At 38.5% G+C, this 24,104-nt stretch overlaps 1 protein-coding gene and 1 long non-coding RNA gene across 2 annotated transcripts in view; one reads left to right on the top strand and one right to left on the bottom strand.

The window, feature by feature from the left end:
- The window catches only part of GALNTL6 (polypeptide N-acetylgalactosaminyltransferase like 6), a 1,233,993-nt gene that overhangs the window by 89,956 nt on the left and 1,119,933 nt on the right, over positions 1 to 24,104 (bottom strand). The window contains exon 9 of the mRNA XM_004040637.5: positions 20,597 to 20,704. Coding sequence (XP_004040685.2) covers positions 20,597 to 20,704 — 108 coding nt within the window. The remainder of the gene's footprint in view (positions 1 to 20,596; positions 20,705 to 24,104) is intronic.
- Positions 12,468 to 20,365, top strand: LOC129533144 (uncharacterized). The gene is made up of 3 exons (XR_008679184.2): positions 12,468 to 12,677; positions 13,447 to 13,822; positions 20,212 to 20,365. It is a non-coding gene; the product is annotated as an uncharacterized lncRNA (long non-coding RNA).

The raw sequence follows: 24,104 nt of genomic DNA, 5'->3' as shown, positions 1-24,104 counted from the left end.
GCATTGCCTGGCCCATAACGCTTTCTACTCCTTGGACTCCAGTTTACCTTAACAGACAGATGATCAGAGTCAACATGGTTTTGTAATATTCTAGCCCTTGCCACCAATTCGGAATTGCCTGATTCATTTGGGGACCAGAAAGGAAACAGATGATGTCTTGAGAGTCCTGCTGTGGGATGGCACTATACTACATACATAAAACCTCAGCGTGAGTCTGTAATATCATCTTACTATTTTCATTTCATTTTGACAAACATTCTGTATGAAATGCATTCTATTTTACTTGTCCTCAGGCCACATTTTCTTTTCTTTTCTTTCTTTCTTTTTTCTTTTTCTTTCTTTCTTTCTTTTTTTTTTTTTTGAGACAGAGTCTCACTCTGTTGCCCAGGCTGGAGTGCAGTGGTGCGATCTTGGCTGACTGCAACTTCTGCCTCCCGGCTTCAAGCGATTCTCCTGCCTCAGCCTCCCACGTAGCTGGGACTACAGGCGTGTGCTACCATGCCTGGCTAATTTTTTGTATTTTTAGTAGAGATGGGGTTTCACTGTGTTAGCCAGGATGGTCTTGATCTCCTGACCTCATGATCCACCCGCCTTGGCCTCCCAAAGTGCTGGGATTACAGCTGTGAGCCAGTGCACCCCGCCAGGCCAAATTTTTTAATGAGGATTAGAATAAAAAAAAATTAGTTGATAATATTAAAACTTTATATTCAAAATTGATTTTAGGCTGTAGTTACCATCTTTTCCCCTAAACTACAATATTAAATAAAGTGGAAACACTTAATTTTCATCAATTTACACCTCTGTGATAAGTGAAAATGAATACAGTTGGGGAATAGCAAAAAGCAGAAGCAAATGACCCAGTAATAATGAGAAAGTGACTTTCTTAAGAAAAAATATACCTTTAAAATTCTGGTAGCTTGCAGAAAAGATCTGTCCCTCAGGACTCTGTTTTGACTTGGATAAGTAAGCACTTTCAGACCATAAGTGCCATGAAGTTAGGGATAGGTCTATTTTTGCCTTAAAAGACCTAGCATCTTGTGTGGTTCCAGAAACATGTGTGTGCTCATCTGGGCATGCTAATCATTGAATTAATGAAAGACCATATGATGAAATGAATGTGAACAAATTCATAGTGTGCGTATGTATCTATTGATAAAAGCACTGAAATGGGAACAATTAAAAACAAGTGCTGTTGCTAAATGGTAAATTGTTGCTTTGGGTTTTTGAAATAGATACGGCAATTATTGCAAAACTCATAGAGGAACTAACTAATTCCGGTGCAGTCAATGGGAAATGGCTCAGAGGATCATGATAAATGCTAACCAGAATAGGCAATATCAATAAGTAAAAGAGGCAGAAGTCAGCATGTTGGAAAGCTGTCACCAAGGGTCAAGTAGGCTTTAGTATAGTTAACCAGGGAACTAACCAGGTAGCTCTGCATCATCGTGTCCTTTTCAAGTTGAAACACACTAGGTGTGTTGATTTCTCAAACACTCCAAAATGGCCAGGTGCCATGGCTCATGCTGTAATCCCAGCACTTTGGGAGGCTGAGGCAGGTGGATCACCTAAGATCAGGTGTTTGAGACCAGGCCTGGCCAACATGGTGAAACCCCATCTCTATTTTTATGTAAAAATACAAAAAAAAAAAAAAATTAGCCAGGCTGGTGGCAGGTGCCTGTAATCCCAGCTACTTGGGAGGCTGAGGCAGGAGAATCACTTGAACCCGAGAGGTGGAGGTTGCAGTGAGCTGAGATCACACCACTGCACTCCATCCTGGGCAAAAAAAGCAAAACTCTGTCTCAAAGAAAAACAAAACAGCAACAACCACAGCAGAAAGAAAAATCAAACCAAAAAAGCCCCCCTCAAAAAAACCACTCCAAAGCAAGCAGTTGGATCATGGACATATTCCAAGGATCATGTCAAATCATCGATTCCTTTTCTGTAGTTTTACAAGAGATGGTAAAACAGAAACAACATAATAATTGCAAAGATGGCAATAACAAGTTTCCCTCTAGCTATAAGTGTTACATAAACATTTAAACATAAGTAAAATATCCTGACCATTCTCTAATGTCCCCATTGGCTCATTAGACATTTTGGATTATAGATGCCTGTTCTCCGGAATTTGCTATCAGGGGAAACTTTCTAAAGTGTCAATTATTATATTCAAGGAATAACCCTCACTCCTCAACTAACCAGGTGGCTGGCCAAATAAAATCTTTCTGAGGTCACTATTCTGGAAATAATAAAACATTGTGTTAGTTTGTCACTGGAATCATAAATCAGTACTTAGTTTTGGGGAAAACATTGGTACCACAGCTGAGAAATATTGCAAACAGTTGCAAGAAGAGAGTTTCATTGGTCTTTTATAGACTGTACAATAAATTGACCCACTCCAGGAAATAGGACAATGATATACTCATTGGAGTTCGTTAGGGTATTTATATAGGAGCACGCATACCACACATTCACATACACAGAGATAGTGGAGTAGGAGCAAAGCAATGTTTCTCACTTGAACCCTTATGGCTGTGTAAACATGTACAGAATCATGAAATGGAAACATTCCAATAACAGCTCGTGCCAGAGATGGTAAAAGAGAAAATAAATCAATCTGAGTAGTCCTATCTTTCTCTAAGATTGAATGGACATTGGTGGACCTGCTAAGATGTCCAAAAAAAAAAAAAGTTATCAAGGGGAAAGAAAGAGTCAAGCATGAATGCCGGGAGATCTATACATGTAATCATTTACTCTTGAACTATCAGATGTTGCATCTCTAGAGGTTGCCTTATATACAGAGCCAGGTGTTAGCTGGAGTTCTTGTTTTTTGAGGTTTAAATAAAAATACTTTAACCTCAAATTGCATGTCCCTGTCCTCCTGAAGATTTCTGTGGATTCCCAGGGGTGTTCACACATTCATCCTTCACTTCAGTTTTCTGTTTGTGATCCCTCTCTCCTCCTGGCATCTTGCCCCCAGCTTGCTGTCAACCTTCTGTCCTGCAGAGACTTGAATGGGGTGGGGTGCACAGGTATTTTCCCTCATCTCTCAAATGTCTCTCGGTGCATCAACTGGGTATAACTTTTACTGAAGATTTTAGGGCAGTAGCAGAGACTTAGATAACAAAACAGCATAGATGATAATGTAAGATGAAGTATTTGACCACGTGGATTCTTTTCCCTTGGCTGCTAAAGGGAATTTCTCCCTGGCTAAAATTTCCTCCTTCTGTCTTTTAGCTTCCTGCCGTGGTTCTGCCCAACTCAAAAATCTCTCTCTTACGTCTCTTTTGTGGGGCTGTACCAGAATGTTACAATTTCTTCTCCCTTTTCGTGCCTGGCAATTCATCTTTCTCATTGTTTGTCCTTGCTTATCCTGGGCAAACCATGTTGGCTGCTTTTCCATAACCAAAATGGATTGCTGAACAGGATAATTCTCCAAAAAGAAACAACTGGCCCTTGGATAACACCCCACCTCCAATTTTTTGTTAGATACAGGTTGCCCACTGTTTCAGACATTCCAAAATAGGTCCCTAATGGTTATCTTGAATTTTATTCCCCTACATGCAACCTCTGCTTATGTAAACTGCTCTGTTCATCATCTCTGAAAAAATGCAACTACTCCCTGCACTTGTCTGTTTGTACAGGTTCTCCTGACTCAATGTCCTCTCCTATTTGTCTGATCCTACCCACTCTTTAAAACGCTTTTCTTGTTCCTTTCAGTTAGACTTGCCAGATAAAATATGTGGCACATTGTTAAAATTGAATTTCAGATAACAGTAAATAACTTGTGTATTAGTCCATTTCACACTGCTGATAAAGACATATCCAAGACTGGGTAACTTATAAAGAAAAAGGGGTTAATAGACTCATAGTTCCATGTGGCTGGGGAGGCCTCACAATCATGGTGGAAGGTGAAAGGCATGTTTTACATGGCAGCGGCAAGAGACAATCAGAGTGCCAAGTGAAAGGGGTTTCCCCTTATAAAACCATCAGCTCTCGTGAGACTTAATTACTACCATGGGAACAGTATGGAGGAAACCTCTTCCATGATTCAATTATCTCCTGCTGGGTCCCTCCCACAACACGTGGGAATTTTGGGAGCTACAAATCAAGATGAGATTTTTGTCAGGACACAGCCAAACCATAACAATTTGTAAATATAATTAATACTTGTATTATTAATGCTATATAGGACATATTTGTACTAAATTATTTGTCATTTATCTGAAATTCAAATTAGTGAGGCATGCTGTATTTTTACTTGCTAAATAATGACAATCCTACTCCTGTTGTATATAATTTGCATATAACATGTGCTCTATGAATGTTTTTTAATTCATTTAGTGACCATCTATGCAGATTCTGGCATGTCTTGTTATTGCCAATACATAAAGAATGTTTTGCTTTTGTGGAAATTATTCCAGAGGAGTTTCAAGCAGTTCTCTGCAGAGAAGTCTGCCATAACACACAGCTGATACAATATAAACACACAATCCCACTGATTTTTGTTTTCTAAGAGGTGGGATCCTGCTGGCCCTCTATCTGTGAAGCAAAGAGGGAAGCAGTCACAGAATTTGAGGAAACAGCAGGACTAATTGGTAGCTAGAGGTGAGGCTCAGCATGGCCAGAATGAACTGTTTGGGGCTTAATGCTAACCTCAGTGTGAAAATAAGTAGGTGAAGCCTTTCTGTTTCTGTACATCTGAGTTGGCTTTCATCTAGTCCCCAAGTTTAGTGTGGACAAGGGAAATTGAGAGGACCCAAACCCATTCAGGTTGGATCCAAGAGGTTTTCATATGCTAGGGATGTACCCAGTATGGGAGACATGTAAGAGACTGATAAAGATGGCTACTGGAGCTGAGGAATATATTTACTTTTTGCTGTAGAAAGCCAATGAAGGATTCTTCTATTTTAAAAATCTACAGACCTTCGTCTTCTTGAATGATAAATGAAATAGAAACTGTTGTTTGGAGCATCTTCTATGTACAAGATGTTAACAGTATTTAGAAACTGTTGTTTGGAGCATCTTCTGTGTACAAGATGTTAACAGTATTCTCTATTTTTATGTCACCTGTCTGTGGTTCTTTGTGTATCACATATGTTCCTCTATTCAACCCAAACTGGTATTAATCTCTCTTTTCTGTGTTGCTCAAATATTTATCAACACATTCAGCCTTTCATTAGAGGTCTTTAGAATTCTAGTCTTGTTTTCTTTGTGCTATCCAACACTAAATCTTTCCTTAATTCTAATACACATCAGGTCTTTGAATTGACATTTTACCAGGAACATTAAATGACATTTGTAGCTCAGTTTATAAGAACATATTTCCAGCTTGACTGATCACTGTTGGTGTACAGCATGAGGAAAATAGTTCAATTTTTCCTGCTGGCTTGTGAAACTGCATAAATCTATCCACTAATTATTATTATTTTTACCAGCAACATTTTAGATCTTACTGCTAGACTATTCAATCCCTGTTCAGTTTCTCAGTGTATTATTTGGGAGTCAACTGTATTTGTATTATTTGGGCCATCTTACCTCAGTAGAGTGTTTCTATTTCTTTGTGCAAGGTGTGATTATTACATGTGTCCTGGCAAGATCCCGCTTCACAAATTGTGCTTGTGTCAGTATTAAGCTATTGTATTATGGTGGATTGTGTTATAGTGAATCCTCTTTCTTCACACACACACACACACACAAACACACACACATGCTTTTTCCCCAAAACTAGTGATAACTAGTAAAGCCAGTCCCACACAGAAACAGTTTCTAATTTGTCACAGTCACTCCTACAGCAAGGAGGTGTATCCATATCCCATGATTTTAAATTTCTGCTTTTATTTGAATGTATTTCTTGTCTCCTCTTTGATGCTTAAGAGTGCTTTTGTGGCTCAGTAGTCCCACCCCACAGCCCTTTTATCATTGATAATATGATAATGTCATCATGGGTACAGCTCAAAAGAGATTGTCTTTAAGACAGCCCCAACCTCACTACAATTATTCAGCCTAGCTCTACTTTTCTCTGATCTGAGCACTTCTTTGAAGTCAGTGGGAAACTTTCAGCATAAGGAGAGGAGGCTAATCTAGTCCTACAAAGGGAGCTTCTCTGACAGGCAATTTCCTTTTCCTTCTTCCCCAAGGCTGTGTGAGCTGTTTGTAGGTGGTTATCTTCTTTGGGCTGTCATGAACAAGGGTTAGCTTTCTCTTTGATTTTATATCTCTATTGTATTTTTGTCCAAATATTTTGGATATCTGTGGTGGTGTTTATGATGGCATTTAATGTAGCCTTTAGATATAAGACAAACAAACAAACAAAAACCCCAAATGAGCTAACAATGTGTCTTAAAAAATGCTGGTAAGCCTAATTTTAAAATCAGCTTTATCAAGGAATAGTTGATATACAAGAAACTGCTCATATTTAAAGTGAACAGTTTGGTATATGTTGACATATGTATATACTATATTAGTGGAATCATCAACACTATCAAGGTAAGGAACATCTCCATCACCTGCAAAGGTTTCTTTATGCCTCTTTGAAATCCCTTTCCCGATCTCCTTTCTGTGGCATTTCTATGTCCCCAGACAACCACCGATGTACTTTTTTTCACTATAGTTTAATTTGTATTTTTTAGAATTTTATATAAATAGAATCATACAGTATGTGCTCTTTTTGTCTGGCTTCTTTCACTTAGTGTAAGTATTTTGATCTTTATCCATGTAGCTGCAGCTGCATGTATTCATTCTTATAGTATTCTTTTTTTCTTTTCTTTTTTTTTTTTTAGATGGAATTTTGCTCTTTTTGCCCAGGCTGAAGTGCAATGGTGTGATCTTGGCTCACTGCAACCTCCACCTCCTGGGATCAAGTGATTCTCCTGCCTCAGCCTCCCAAGTAGCTGGGATTACAGGCGCACGCCACCATGCTTGGCTAATTTCGTATTTTTTTTAGTAGAGACGGGGTTTCACCATGTTGGTCGGGCTGGTCTTGAACTCCTGACCTCAGGTGATCCTCCTGTCTCAGCCTCCCAAAGTGCTGGGATTATAGGCATGAGCCACCGTACCCAGCCCATTCTTATTGTATTCTATCACATGAAAAAATTACAATTTGTTTATCCATTTACCTGTTGATGAACACTTGGGTTGTTTCCAGTTTGGGGCTATTACAAATAAAGCTGTATGAACACTCTTGTACAAGTCTTTTATGGACATTTGCCTTCATTTCTCCTGGATAAAAATCTTGAAGTGGAATGGCTAGGTTGTACTCTAGGTATGTGTCTAACTTTTAAAAATATCTGAATTGTTTTCCAAAGTGGTTGTACCATTTTACATTCCCATTAGCATTGTATGAGATTTCCAGTTACTCTAACATGTGGTGTGGTCAGTCTTTTTAATTTTGGCCATTATAAAAGCATGCAGTAACATCTCATTGTGGTTTTAATTTACATTTTCCTAATGACTAATGATGTTAATCATTTTTTCATGTCCTTATTTGCCACCTGAGTATCTTCTTTGGTAAAATGTCTTTCAAATCATTTACCCATTTTAAAAATTGGGCCGTTTTACTTATTACTAAAATTTGAGAATTCTTTATGTATTATGGATACAAACCTTTGACCAGAAATGTGATTTGCAAATATCTCTTTTCAGTCCTTGTCTTTTTATTCTCTTAACAGTGCCTTTGAAAAATAGGTGGTTTTAATTTCAATGAAGTTCAATTTGTCAATATTTTTCTATGGTGTCATACCTAAGAAATTTTTGCTTAATCTCAAAAAATTTTTCTTCTTTGTTTTTGTATTCTAGAAATGTTATAATTGTATCTTTTACATTTAAAGTCTATGATTGATTTTGTATTAATTTTTGGATATGGTGCAAGATACAGATTGATGTTTATTTACTTCTCTGGATATGAACATCTAATTGTTCTAGCATCAATTGTTGAAAAAATAATGTTTTCTCCAATGTATACCTTTATACCTTTATGTAAATCAACTGACCATTTGCAAGAATCCATTTCTGGGCTCTCTCTTCTCTTCCAGAAATAGATTCTTGCATATATCAATCAGGTTATGTGTTTGTTGTTGCTAAGTTGTAGGAGTTCTTTCTATATTCTGGATATTAAGCACTTATCAGATGTATGATTTGCATTTTTTTCTCTCATTCTGTGAGCTGGATTTTCATTCTGTGAACAGTGTCCTTTGGTGTACAAGCTTGCCTAATTTTTGAGCTTCAAATGTGCCACCTGAGGTAATCATGTCCCTGAAGATAAAATTAGTCTGAATGTTGTTGATGAAAGACTATTAAGCAGAAACAACTGTATTCATTACCTATTGATAAATAACACCCTATCTCACACCTGAGCGGCTTAAAACAATAAAAAACATTTTTTATCCTTCACAGTTTCTGTGGGTCAGGAACTTGGGAATAAAATAGGCTGTACAATCCGGATCAGATTTCTCATGAGTTCCAGTCAGATTTTGGCTGAGGTAGCAGTAATCTTAAGCCTTTGACGGGGCTGGAAGATCTTTTTCCAAGGTGGCTCACTCAGTGTCTGTCAAACTGGTGCTTGCTATGAGTGCTGAGTAGGAGGACTTGGCTTGCTTTCTGCGACATGGGCCATTCTACAGGGCTGCTTGAGTATCCTCATGACTTGGTGCTGGCTTCTCCCAAAGCAAGTCATCCAAGAGAACAAGGAGAAAGCTGTAATGCCTGTTATGCCCTACCCTTGGAAGTAAAAAAAAAAAAAAAGGATAATAGGACTAAAGTGAAAGTATGGTTGCTAATTTTCATGTATCCCTTAAGATTGTACTTGTTTGTTTTGGCTGGGTGTGAGGGTCAGAGTATGCCGGAATAATTTTACGTGATTGATTTTTTGAAACCCTGGAAAAGTGGAGATAATCAGAAGCTGGAACTGTTGAAGAGAGACCACAGAAACACAGGTCATTTGTGTCCAAGTGAGTATGTATGGCCCACAGGTAGGAGACAGCCATCTTGACTGAGTCTACTCAGGACCCAGAGAAGTTCTGGCACTTTAGTGACTGAAGTCTTGGTTCCTCCAGACCCAGCATTGTGAGCTAGTGGTTGATGCTTCTGTGAGTGGTGGTGGAGGTGTGCCTTCACCTACAACTTCATGGGCAGGAAACAGAGGCAAGTCAAAGCAGAAACAAAAGCAGCAAATCCGGGGCGGTGCAGCATGGGTATGCTTCTGACAAGTGGGTGCACAAGCATATGCGATGGAGGCTTTTGGGGATGTCTACAGATGGTTGGGGGACAATCTGAATGGTGTTCTTCCTGATAATCAAGCTAATGCTGCCTCATGTCATCACAACTTAGGTATAAAATGAAGTGCGACCTTATTTCTAGATGATTATCATTAATCCATTTGATATTTTTTAAAAATCACAACCAGCATTTTCTAATCATCACCCAAAGAGATTATCAAGAGTTTGGTTCCCTCACAAGAACATCCACAGCAAGCATTCAAACAAACTGTGGTTGAACTAAAAGGTGCTATAGCATTTATTCCAATTATTATTAATAGACCTTGTTTTATTTCCCAGACTTTCAAACAGGCAGAAAATAAAATCCCCATGTTTCTAAATGCCCATGACAGGGGTCTTAGATTACAAATTATATCTGTCCAAGTTGTAAGTAATCTGCAAAATTTTATTTCTAGAAACTGTTTTCAGAATTAGAACACCCAGAAGCATCCATACACCACAAAGCTGCCATTTTGTTTTTGACCATTTCTCAGTTTACAAAATAGCAACTAGAACTACTTTCTGTATCTCAACTGGCACTAAAATGGAGATACACTTGGGCTGGAATTGCAGTTGGAAATGGAATTCTTGGCATGAACTAATAAACCATCAGAAACATGGAGGATTGGAATGGGAATGAAATTGCAGAGGCCCCAAGCACAGTGGTACTGTGCATTCACACATCTCATGGGAAGAAGCTAATTCCATGAAATGAGTCCCTGCCATCCAGGTGCTCCCATGGCTTAGACGTGGGACTGGGGTCCTGGAAGACAGTTATTAAATGGCCAGCCCTACTCGTCTTTGCAAGAGTTGCATTTTTGGTTATTGAGATTATGGCATGCTAAAATATTTGAGTTTGCTTAAATTTCAGCAGCTTAATTTTGTAGCAGCAGGGACCTTCTTTGTCGGAGCCAGCATTCTCCTTTATGAGGCTCTAGTGGAATTGCGAATACAGGGAAATGGTCAGTTCTAATGGGGATAATGATAAAAATGCAATTAAAATTCTCTCTAGTCCACAAACTGGTCTCACCATGTAGTTTGTTTCTCAAGTGCTTTGAAAAAAGAAAGTTATATAAATGCTCAATAACCGCCTGAAATGCCAAGGTCTCCAGGTAGGAGAGTGAATAACCAAAACAAACTGGAAAAGATCCCATAGGAAGTGGAAGATAAATCCCATTTTAATTTCATTAAGAATGACAAAGTGAAAGTAATGATTAATCATGATAGCTTGTTATTATGCAATTATCAGGGATCACTATTCAGATATTCTATTTACATTATAAAATATCCCAATAGGCATAAACAAAAGCTAACATAAAATCTTGGTCCTCATGTGATAGCTCAAGAAATGCTTAATATTGTCCCCATAGCTTGGGGACTACCTGACTCAATTACAGACTCTCTTTTGCACAATGGAAAGCATCAGATAATTGAATCACAAGTCAGAACTGAGCTGAAAATTGGGAAAGCACCATGGAATATTTGAAAAATTTAAATTAAGCAAAATTCCTTAATGTTGGGAAGAATATAACATCTGTGAGAGCTTTTGAGGAAAAAATATTTAGAGTAAATAAGTTGGAAGAAACTAAATTTGAAAAATAGTTTTGAGGCTGTGCATGGTGGCTTATGCCTATAATCCCACAACTTTGGGAGGTTGAGGCTGGAGGATTTCTTGAGGCCTCCTGGAGTTTGAGACCAGCCTTAGCAACATAGTGAGACCCCGTCTCTACCAAAAATACAAAAATTAGCCAGGCATGATGGCATGTGCCTGTAGTCCCAGCTACCTAGGAGGCTGACATGGAGGATGGCTTGAGCTTGGGGGTTCCAGGTTGCAGTGAGCACAGACTGCACCACAGCACTTCAGCCTGGGCAATAGAGTGAGGCCCTGTCTCTAAAAAATAATAATAATAATAAAATGTTGGCTGGGTGTGGTGGCTTGCGCCTGTAATCCCAGCACTTTGGGAGACTGAGGCAGGTAGATCATGAGGTCAAGAGATCGAGACCATCCTGGCCAACATGGTGAAAGCCCGTCTCTACTAAAATTACAAAAATTAGCTGGGCATGGTGGCGTGCACCTGTAGTCCCAGCTACTTGGGAGGCTGAGGCAGGAGAATCACTTGAACCCCAGAGGCAGAGGCTGCAGTGAGCCAAGATCACGCCACTTCACTCCAGCCTGGGTGACAGGGTGGGACTCCATTTCAAAAAAAAAAGAAAATTACTTTCTGTATTCTATAAATAAATGATTCCTAGTTGGGAAGTGGAATTAGGTTTGAGTTCATATGTGTTTACTGCAACCAGTCCGTAGTGTTCTTTAAATATTATTTCATGTATCAGTGGCCAACTTTACCTTCTAGGTAAAGTGAGACTCCATCTCAAAAAAAAAAAAAGTTTTGCGAGGTTTTGTGGGAAATTACCAAGTTTGAAAATAACGTTGTCTTTACCTCACATATTTTTTTCATGATACTTGCAAATGGCAAGAGACTGTACCTGCCAGCAATTTGCTATTTTACTTTCTTTTTTAGTGTCTATGTTTGATATGAAAAAAATCTACGCTTTACCTCCATATTGTTTAAAATTTTTAAAAGTAATGTGGGATTCTATCGTTATTTGTTAAACTAACAAAATATGTATAGTTTAAAAATTCTGATGCCATTGGGTTAGGAATTAAGGCAGTAGATGAGGGTTGAGTGGCGAATAAATTTGTGTTTCTCACACAATTTTCTCATTTCTTCTCTGTGGGTCCTTGGCTGACAGAATGGTTTCCCTTGGCCTTATTTTTCTCATGGTTAACACAAGCAGGAAATGCCCAGTGTTTAAAAAGGAGGATTGAAGGGTGAGTGAGTGCTCTACCAGTGTTGTCTACCAGAAACTCATCCCCAGTGCAGGGGATACCCCAAGGTGAGGTGACATTACATCACAAAGGGGCGGCTTGATCTAGCTGGCAAGGCCCAATGCTATTTGCTTAGGATATGTAGCACGCTGTGTGCATTTCTGCCTGGCACATAGTAGGCACTTGATAAATATTTATTAATAGGATTTATCTAGCCTGAGACTTCTTTGAGGTTAGAGATGACATTTATCTTTATAGCATGCAATGAACTCATAGTATTTAATGATTTATTGAATCATTATTGTCACCTTAATTTATGATTGACTTTTAGAGAGGATATCAATCATAGAGAATAATGAAACATTATTTATGGAAGATGCCTTGATTTTTAAAATAAAAAGCTCCTTCTAAGTAGAGGGTGTTATATTTTATGTTGTTTTGTTTTATTTTTGATACAGGGTCTCACATTGTCACCCAGGCTGGAGGGCAGTGGCTTGATCATGGCTCACTGCAGCCTTGACTTCCCGGGCTCAAGTAATCCTCTCTTCTCAGCCTCTCAAGTAGCTGGGACTATAGGCACATGCCACCACACCCAGGTAACTTTAAAAAAAAAAAAACTTTTTTAAAGCTGGGGCCTTGCTATGTTGCCCAGCCTGTTCTCAAGTGATCCTCCTGCATCAGCCTCCTGAGGCACTGGGATTACAGGCATGAGGCACTGGGATTACAGGCATGAGCCACTATGCCTGTCCTGAGGTATTATATTTTAAACTGTGACCAAGTCAGGAGAGAAGCAAACATATAATTGCAGTATGTGAATCATCTTTAGTTTTGAGCAAAAGTATTAGACAGCCTTATTGCCCTTTAGGTTATATTGTAAGGAAGAATTAGAGAAAGTTATTGCTTTCAGAATTGCCTCTGCACAAAAGTCCTAGCCATTTATGAGGGCTGAGTTTTGAGGGAAGATCTATCATTTCCTGCTTTTTGGGAGAAAACCCATGATAGGCCACCATGCCCCTGAACTCAATGATGGTTTCAAATAGAGCATCTGAACCCTGCAGTTTTAAGAGCAGGAGAGAGAAGTGGTGCTGCTGTTGTTGTCCAAGGTTATCGTGCCACAAGCTCTTGTATGCTGGGCAGCTTTAAGAGAGTACAGTGATTTACAGTCATCGGGAGAGAAAGGTCAATTTGAGGGAGTATAGATTTCCCATTCATCACCACCATACTTTATAACCTTGTTGGTGATTTTATTTTCAGATATCAAACTAGTCATTTTGGTTTTGTTAATGCTTTTCCTCAGCTGATATCTTTTTCTGACATAAACAAGGGCGAGTTGCGTTTGCCTGACATTGTGCTCTTTTATTTCAGCTATTTCAGATGGGAAAGCTGACACCATGGTCAACAATGAAGAAGCATTTATTAATCGACTTGGGGTGGTCTGGCTTTTACATTGAAGCCCTCCTCCTCCACCTCCTCCTCCTCCCTTTCTCTATGCCTCTCCCAACCTCCATCATTTTCAAGAGTCTGAGAGGATCTATGGAATCAGCGGAGCTGGATGTCACCAGGGAGATGGCACAGGAAGGAAGAAAGGCATCTTGGGAAGTATATAAAGAAGTCGTTTCACAGCTTACAGAGGCACAACCACAATTCTCCCTCAGACCTCAGACTTAGAACTTTGTGCCTGTGAAGTATAATAACCATAGGAAATTGTCAAAGGTCGTTGCACTTTGCTAAGAAACCCTAGGTAAATGCATAAAGTCAAAAACATTTGTAACTTGTATGTAGATTAGCCTATTGGGTCATTAAACATAATTTGTTAATATCAAATATATATGGCTATATATAAAATAATGCTATATGCTATATAGGGCATATATTTCTCTTTTGTTACATCATAATCTCAATTATAATATGACAGTCTATTAAAAAACAATTTCCAAATAGTGAACTATATAAGATACAGATTTCATTCCATAATGAGCTTTATTATTTTCATTTAACCCTTTTCTCATCCTCATGATATTCTGGCATTGGAATACGTGGATTACTGCTGCATGGTGTGGACTGTACGTTACTGTCAAGGCCATTTATTAAGAGGAGTTGAGATTTGTGTTTGACTTGTTCATCACTTAAACTTCCAGGGCCTAGCACAGTGACTGGCACAGTAAGCATTTCTTTTTTCAGAAGTAAACATTTATTTGCCAAAGAAAATCTGTCAAAAGTTTTTGTGTGCTCTCAGAATTCTGGATGGAAAATCTGTGGGTATCTCCCCAGATCTGGCTGTCCCAGGCTATCCCAGGCTGTCACTTAACCTTATCTAAAACCAATCTCAGTCTCTTCCCCTTTCCTCTTCCTCCCTTCCCTGTCTTTGTACTGATACTATTTTCTCTGGGATGCTGAGATGGAAAGCTCATAGTCAAATGTGAGCCCCACCTCCGTGCACAGTGTAGCAAATCAATAAAAATATTTTATGAATTTTTTTTACAAATGCTCCTTGCATTCGAAATGTTAATTTCTTTAGACTTTCTTTAGACTTTCTCCATTTTAATAACTGTTTGTTGGTTGACCTTTCTATTTTACCTCTGCTATTTTTATCCTGATACTTCCTGTTCAAGGCCCTACAGTCAAGGAGTAAAGGTCAACACTGTGATCTGCATCCAGGGTCTTCCAAGGCTAACTCCACAGGTCCTACGCACACCCTCCGTAACTCTCTGCCTGCCCATTTCTACTTGGTACTCTGCTAAACCGGTGCCCTACCAGAGATGCCCAGGCTGCTCCAGTTTATCTCAAGCACTCTAGAAGAAACATTATGGTGAGGAGCATGAACCTCGACCAGACAGACCTCGGTTCATAGACCCAGCTCTACTCCTTTACCATTTAACCTCTATCCCTTTTACTCTAAGTTAACATTTTCAGGACCTGGGAAGCAGCCTGTACAATTTGGCTTTTATGAGATTTGACTTCAGTTTTAGCTCCTATCCTGAAACTAGAAAAAAATTTAAAGTCTCCCATGTTCTTGGATGGTTCTTATAGTTCTCCTTGAAGAGGTCCTTCACATCCCTGTAAGTTGTATTCCTGGGTATTTTATTCTCTTAGTAACAATTGTGAATGGGCGTTCACTCATAATTTGGCTCTCTATTATTGGTGTATAGGAATGCTTGTGATTTTTGCACGTAGATTTTGTATCCTGAGACTTTGCTAAAGTTTCCTATCAGCTTAAGGAGATTTTGGGCTGAGACGGTGGGGTTTTCTAAATACACAATCATGTCATCTGCAAACAGAGACAATTTGACTTCCTCTTTTCCTATTTGAATACTCTTTATTTCTTTCTCTTGCCTGATTGCCCTGGCCAGAGCTTTCAATACTATGTTGGAGTGGTGAGAGAGGGTATCCTTGCCTTGTGCTGGTTTTCAAAGGGAATGCTTCCAGTGTTTGCCCATTTAGTATGATATTGCTGTAGGTTTGTCATAAATGGCTCTCATTATTTTGAGATACGTTCCATCGATACCTAGTTTATTGAGAGTTTTCAGAATGAAGGGCTGTTGAATTTTGTCGAAGGCCTTTTCTGCATCTATTGAGATAATTGTGTGGTTTTTGTCGTTGGTTCTGCTTATGTGATGGATTATGTTTATTGGTTTGCATATGTTGAGCAGCCTTGCATCCCAGGTATGAAGCCAATTTGATCATGGTGGATAAGCTTTTTGATGTGCTGCTGGATTTGGTTTGCCAGTATTTTATTGAGGATTTTCACATCGATGTTCATTAGGGATATTGGCCTGAAATTTTCTTTTTTTGTTGTGTCTCTGCCAGGTTTTGGTATCAGGATGATGCTGGCCTCATAAAATGAGTTAGGGAGGATTCCCTCTCTATCTATTTTTTGGAATAGTTTCAGAAGGAATGGTACTAGCTCCTCTTTGTACCTCTGGTAGAATTTGGCTGTGAATCCGTCTGGTCCCGGACTTTTTTTGGTTGGTAGGCTATTAATTACTGCCTCAATTTCAGACCTTGTTATTGGTCTATTCAGGGATTTGACTTCTTCCTGGTTTAGACTTGGGAGGGTATATGTGTCCAGGAATTTATCCATTTCTTCCAGATTTTCTAGTTTATTTGGGTAGAGGTGTTTATAGTATTAGTTGATGGTAGTTTGTATTTCTGTGGGATCAGTGGTAATATCCCCTTTATCATTTTTTTATTGCATCTATTTAGTTCTTCTCTCTTTTCTTCTTTATTAGTCAGCTAGCAGTCTACCTATTTTGTTGATCTTTTCAAAAAACCAGCTCCTGGATTCATTGATTTTTTGAAGGTTTTTTTGGTGTCTCTATCTCCTTCAGTTCTGCTCTGATTTTAGTTATTTCTTGTCTTCTGCTAGCTTTTGAATTTGTTTGCTCTTGCTTCTCTAGTTCTTTTAATTTTGATATTAGGGTGAAATTTCAAAATGAAAAAATTACTGATACTATGTCAGAGGTGAAATACAGCAGTATACAGATTTGCATTCTCTGATGTTTCTTACAGACTAGGGGTAAGGGTTGGTTCCAACCTTGTCTTGTATTGGCGAGGGTGGCTGTGTGCATTTCCAGGACTGCCCCACTCACAGTCTGCTGGGCAGCGCTCTGGCGTGGTGACCCTCCAAGGAAACTCTCATGGGCCAAGTTGTTCCCATGAAGACCACTGCTGTGTGACAATCAGCTGGTATGTTTAGCCGTGGGGTGACTGCTCTCCACTTCTGACATGTCCCTGCTGTTACAGCCACCTGTCACAGATCCAGTGGCTTTGATTGTTCCTGAACACACTGACATTCACAGAGGAGTTTGTGGACTGTCCCCATAGGTGCCAGTAATAGCTGCTCCTTCAGCACAGTGCTTGGCTCACATAAAAACCTGTCGGAATGAAGAGAAGAATCTCTTCTTTGAGTTTCTTCCACCTATTTGCCACTCTGCCTCCTTGGGCTGTGCAAAGTGACACTCAGTGGACCTTTGCTGAGGAGCTGCTCACGCTTCTGTGATGAGGGATGGCCAGCGCCATCGCAAAGAAGGGATGATTGTCACCACAGCCCTGCTGTCTTTCTAGTCTCCCTGCAACTCTAGACATGAGCATCCCTTCCCTCAGGGACTTGCTGCTTGTTCCTTGTGACAAGACACCACAACCGTGTCCCAGTGTGCTGACATTAGGCCCCGAGCTGACTCAGTAAAACTGTCTAGGCTTATTAATGTCAAGTGAATATGCTTATTCCCAGATGAAGCTGAAGTGTAAGTTATGGTGTCCTAGGTTTTTGCATTTTGTGGGAAATGACAAAGTGATGCTGATTTTTGTTTTTGCCAAATAAGGGCACTAACAAAAATTTACTATCTTGCATTCTATTTTTTTTCAATGAAAAAAACCTTATAGTTTCTGCATAAAAAGATGTTATTAAGTTGAACAGGTTTATCTTTGGGATTATCATTTTTCTTAGTTCACTGAGGCTGGGTGAAATGTTAGTCAGGAATTGGATCATTCATCCTGAGTTTGGAAACCACTGTTATATGAAACTCGTTAATTCAGTGGACATATTCTTGAAGGTCCTCTTTCAAGTCCTTTAATTTGAGAGGACTGAAGAAGGTCACAGCTATGATGCTACTTCCTCCTCTTCCCTCTACCTATACATGTCCTTACGATACATTTAAGCAGTTACTTGCCTTGTACTGTCCTCTAATGGTTTCATATATGGATATCCTGTCTTTTGCAACCAGATTCTAATGCCAGGTAAATAGAAGGTACTGAAGAACTAATTTTACAAATGTATTTCTATGGTATACACCAACCAGCAGGTTGTTTAAGGCTGTTCAGACATTTGTGTGTCTATGTGTGTGTTTAAATATTTTGGAAGTCTTTTGGAATCATCAATGTGAAAAGTGCACATTTTTGAAGAATTAATTGAGCTTTGTAGAGTAAGAAAATAAGCCTTTGGAGTCAAGTCTCCACCTTCATCTCCATTTCCTGATGAGGCTGCAAGATTAAAATATCAGTTGAGTAGACGTGGCCCTGCATTTGAAGTATATATAAAGTCTCTCTTCATTTTTGATGATATGGTAATAATGTAGCATGTAGCGAGGTAGTTGAGGTGCTCCCACAAAATATCAGAATTGTTTTTCATTTTAATGTACTTTTTTTAACTTAAAAAAACCATAAAATGTTTCTCAGAGTGACAGTCAAGCTTTAATATTTATGACTTTCTGATTGCTCTAGCAGTTTAGAAAAAAAATAAAAATGAGCTCTGAAGTAAAATTTGAGTGGAAAGATTAAAATTCAGAATTATGGACTTTTTTCAGTTGAATAAATATTCACTTTTTCCTGGAAGTTTTATGTGCCAACCCCAGTTTCTCTGTATTTGACAATCCTTGAAAAAGCACTTAATTTCTTTCTTGAAAATATATGAACAGTTTTATTTTTTTGAAAATAGCTCCTTTTGGATCAGCACAGCATTCCCCCGCAAGCTTTTACACTCTACTTTAGACTACGAAGCAAGCATACACACCCATTGTCTTGGAAAGATGTTTCTTTTCAGAGCACAAGCAGGGGAGCATATGAGTGAATAAAAGTGGATACATGAGAGAACATTATTATCTTTAGGATATTTTAAACTGCTATGATTTATTATATCTACCCGGCTGATTGGTGACATGTGCTCTAAATTGCTCAATCATTTACTTTACTGTGAACTATTGTTTTCTGCTTCATATGTCTTAAGTCTTATGACTAAATCAAACCATATTTCCTTATCCAAATTCAGCTCTTTAATTACTTTATGATTTTGTGACTGCTTTTTCCCTTCAAATAGTGTATTTTGACAGCTACTTAGAGAAATATGTTTTAGCATCTTTAAAATTTTAATTTAGTTAGGGAAAGCAGGAATATTACTACAGGTTGGGCATCCATAATCTGAAAATATAAAATACAAAATGCTCCAAAATCCAAAACTCTTTGAGTGCTAACACGATGCCACAAATAGAAAATTCCACACATAAGTACTAACGCAAATTTGGTTTCATGCACAAAATTATTAAAAATATTGTATAAAATTACCTTCAGGCCATGTATATAAGGTGTATGTGAAACATAAATGAATTTTGTGTTTAGACTTGGGTCTTATCCCCAAGATATCTCATTATGTATATGTGAATATCCCAAAATCTGGAAAAAATCTGAAATCTGAAAGACTCTTGGTCCTAAGGGCCAAGGGATACTCAGCCTGTATTTCCATTCAAGGTGTGTGTAAGGTAATGTTATTACTAGGAGCTCTAATTGCTGTTAGAGAATATGGATGTAGCTAAAGAAAAATGGACAGTTGATGAATACTCTCAGAAAGGGAATAAGGAAGAACAACTCCCCCCGCCCCACAAAGATTCACTGTAAAAGAAAATTTTGTTATACTCATTAAAAAGTATTTAAGTTTTAGTAACAACTTAAATCTCCAGCATTTTCCTCTCTTAGCTTTCCTGATTAATTAATTCTTTCAACAAATATCTGAGTGTTCCCTAAGCCCCGTTTTAGGTTCTGGGAGTACAGTGGTAACTAACACAGACCAAAGCTCTACCCTTGTGTTACTGATACTCTAATGATTCCTGGTGAATTCGTTTATTTATTTTTACAAAAGCTTGTTATATGAGCCTTATATAAAAGATCCAAATAGTTATATCTTGCAGCCTTATTAGTAAAAGAACCAAAATGAATAATTCAGGATTTGATTTCTAGGGTCGCAGTGTGATAAAATTCTCTTTTTCTAGATTTCGATTCTGAGCAGTAGCAGGTACATATGGTGGTGACAAAAACTGACCCAGCCCTGAAGAAAGTAATATGGAAAGCAGAGAAATTGTCAGGATTGTTTGGAGATGGTATTGTGAGTCCGTTCTCCTAAACATGCATAAAAATGTTTCAAACGGCAGAAGAGAAGAGCATCTTTGCATCTGGTTTACAAGAAAGGTTTTATTCAAAACAATATTGGAAAAATATCTTAGACTGAGCCAATTTTGAAATGTTGAGGATGGGGCAAAATTTGAGGCAGAGCTGGCCCTAGTTATAAAAGAGAAGAAGGCAGAGTTTGGACATCTACCTTTTCCCATCTCCCATTTACCCCTTTTTCCATCTGACTTATTACAGATCCTGCTACACTCCATGTGGGTGGAGAGAAGTGGCTGCCCCAGGTCCACGGACCTACTCTGCTATTTGGCATTCATGTGAGCATGAACAAGCACCTAGTTCAGACTTCATTTTCCCATCTACAAAATAAAGACAAGAACACAGACCTCAGAAGGTAATGGTGAAGATTAAATATAATGTATGTGAAAATGCTTTGAACCAATTTGTAACAAGAAATAGCATTATAGTTAATACTTCTTTAAGCAATGGAAATAAGACTCTGAGAAGCACAGGAGCTCTCTGTACACTGGGGAGCTTTTCTCAGACTGTGCTATGGGCAAGGTTGGTTACTCTGGTTACAGAAAGCCATATCAACCCCAGTCTGTTCTGATGCTGAGTTACTCACTCTTGCCAGGCTTGTCCCAGATGGAACTTTGTATGGAACGTACTTCCTGTAGATATGACCAACTCTAGAACATGGAACATCAAACATTTCTCCTCCACACATCCAAACCTGAAGAGGGAAAAATAGAACAAAAGACAACAGTGAATTTCACACAAGAAAGGAATAATCAGTAGGACTCATAAACCATCTTAAAATCTCTAAAAGTCTTTAAATCAATAATTTCTACTTATTATAAATGGCTAACCAGAAAAGAAAACCACTTTTTTTTAAAACCTAGATTTATAAAAGTTTAAAACCAAAATACAGCTGAGTGCAGTGGTTCATGCTTATAATCCCAGTACTTTGGGAGGCCAAGGAGGGAGGATCACTTGAGCCCAGGTGGTCACGACCAGCCTGGGCAACATGACGAAACCACATTTCTACAAAAAATACAAAAATGAGCTGGGTGTGGTGGTGTGTGCCTTCAGTCCCAGCTACTTGGGAGGCTGAGGTGGGCGAATGGCTTGCTGAAGTGAGCTATGTTTGCACCACTGCACTTCAGCCTGGGGAACAGAGCGAGACCCTGTCTTAACAAAACAAAACCAAAACTAAAATACTAGTTCAATAAAATCCTGTTTCCATAGACAACATGTTGGCTTAAGAAAAATTCTAGTAAAATTTTGTTACAAATATTGTATTGAACCCACATTTCATGCTTAGACATCTTATTTATATAGATATTTGTTTCAATAATCTTGTAAAATCATTTGAAGAAATAACATTTGAAATTAAAATGCCAATTTAAAAATTTAACATATAAAAAGTGAAATTTTAAAAATAGGCGAATGCTTTAAAGAACACAAGCATATCGTACCTTTTAAGTTGCATTCTGAAACCTGCAACGGTGCTAACCTTAAAAATCAGAGTTGCATTCTCATTTCTCCCCCCCACTGATCTTTTTCTTAGGTACAGAAAATAATCAGTTAAGATGCTGTACTTTTTTTTTTTGAGATGGAGTTTCACTCTTGTTGTCTAGGTTGCAGTGCAATGGTGTGATCTCGGCTCACTGAAACTTCTGCCTCCTGTGTTCAAGCAATTCTCCTGCCTCAGCCTCCCAAGTGGCTGAGATTATAGGTGCCCGCTACCACGCTGAGCTAATTTTTTGTATTTTTAGTAGAGGCGGGGTTTCACCATGTTGGCCAGGCTGGTCTTGAACTCCTGACCTCAGGTGATCCGCCCACCTCGGCCTCCTAAAGTGTTGGGATTACAGGCGTGAGCCACCGCACCTGGCCCTAGATGCTGTACTTTTATATTTAGTAACAAAAGTCATGGTTATATTTTACCATGACTACCTTCTCAGACAGACGCACACTTAATTGTGGTTTTATATAACAGATCTTCTATTATAAAAGAACTAATTATCAAAACATAAATCCAGGCTTCATATAGGCTATAGTCTTAGCTATTTTTATTGTAAGATAAATGATTATAAAAAGAGATACTCTGATGGTTAATTTTATGAATCAACTTGGCTGGACCATGGCGCCCAGATATTTGGTCAAACACTATTCTGGATCTTTCTGTGAAGGTGTTTTTTGCATTCCATTAACATTTGAAATCAGTGGACTTTGAGTAAAGTGAATTACCTTCCATGATATCTATGGGCCTCATCCAATTGGATGAAGGTGTTAATAGAACAAAGTCTGACCTCTACTGAGCAAGAAGGAATTCTGCCAGCAGAATCCCTGAGTCTCCAGCTTGCCCACCTACTCTGAAGATTGTGGACTTACCAAGCTTCCACAATCATGTGAACCAATTCCTTAAAATTAATCTCTCTCTCCTCTTGGTTTGGTTTCTCTGGAGACCCCTGAGTAATACAGATACATATCTTGATTTGAAGTGTAATATTGAAAGAGAGAAAGAGAAATGCTTATGTTTTCCTTTATATTTGCTGACACCCAAGCGAGAATGGTTGAACAAATGGTGATTAAGGTCAATGCAAGTCCAGGAAGGAATAAGTGCAATTATTAAAGCAATATTCAGTTGCTGTAATTGAGTTCAGGATTACTCATAGTATTAATTTCAACTTGATGGGATATTTAGTAATGATTTGGATCAAGCCTTCAGAAATATGTGTGGGTAATATAAAGCTGGTAAGGGCAGTGGACAGTCTAAACTACATTATCAACATCTGGAAAGATCTCCACAGGCTGGAGCTCTATAACATTGAACATAAAAAGGCAACAATAAACACCTGTTCCAGGATCTTAAGAAATCAACTCTTCCACAGCACGAAGTGTGGAAAAAGACTGAGTAGCACAAAACACACATCATTAACATACTATGGAGAATTTAGGGACCAACGCTCTAGATCTATCTGCAGGCCTGAAGTCTTTTGCTAATTTCTGGATAAATGCTTTATATTTCCTTCTAAGGGGAATTTTAAAGTTGAAAAGTGATGTGAACTCTGTCTTAGGAGAGGCAATTGAAAGAACTAAAGATGTGTAGTTCTGATAAGATAAAATTCAGAGATAGCCTTTTCAAAGAACCTAATATTTGGAAGAGATGTTTTGTAGAGCCTTTAGGAGACAGAACCAGGATTAACTGCATATAGCTATAAGGGGGCAGATTTCAACCTAGTAGGAAGAAATTTCTAATAAAATGATTAAAGATAGAATGGACTTCGTGTATCACTACATGTGTTGAAATCTGCAGCAGATGACACTGGAGATAAACATATGACTCAAATGGACATTTGATCTAGCTGATAATTTAAGGCAATTCTACAGCACAAGTTAGCATTTATGAATGCTAATTATGCCCTTTTCATTAATTATTTCATGTAATGCTCACAATTCAATGACAAACTTTACTGTTTCCCCAATTATGAAGGTGGGAAAATGGCAGCCTAGAGACGCTGAGTAGCTTGTTCAAAGCCACATAACTGGCTACTTCCAGAACTGAGATTTGAAAACCTAGTAGTCTAACTTCAGTGTCCACGTGTTTAATTGATATTGTATCTACAGATTATGCAAACTTTTTCTGTAAAGGGCCAGATAATAAATACTTTTGCCTTTGTAGGTCATATGGTATCTTTTGGAACTCCTCAAATCTGCTAATAGGCATGGCGTATTTCAGTTAAACCTTGCTTACAAAAACTGGCAGTGGACTATTGTTTGCTGGCTCTTGTTCTATAAAGAAATTAATCCTTTCAAACACTGAAATTCAGTGATTCTAAGATAATGTATGTGGGAGATTACAGTTTCCAAAATTAGACACCATAATATCTTCCACTGCACATACCCCTCTGCAATGTGACCTTGGTAACGAACTTTCCATTAGGGGATCGGTCTATGTCTCCTCTCTTTGAATTAGGGTGGGCTTATGAATTCTTAGACCAGTAGAGTACAACAGAAGTGGTTGAAGATAGGTCATAAAAGGCCACATAGCCTGTCCTCTGGGGCATTTGTTTTTGAAACTCTGGGCTTCCATGTGAGAAATTTGACTCTCTGAGGCTACTCCATTGTGA

Source organism: Gorilla gorilla, chromosome 3, assembly GCF_029281585.2.
Source record: "Gorilla gorilla gorilla isolate KB3781 chromosome 3, NHGRI_mGorGor1-v2.1_pri, whole genome shotgun sequence".
NCBI lineage: Eukaryota > Metazoa > Chordata > Mammalia > Primates > Hominidae > Gorilla > Gorilla gorilla.
This window is presented reverse-complemented; position numbering and strand designations above follow the sequence as displayed.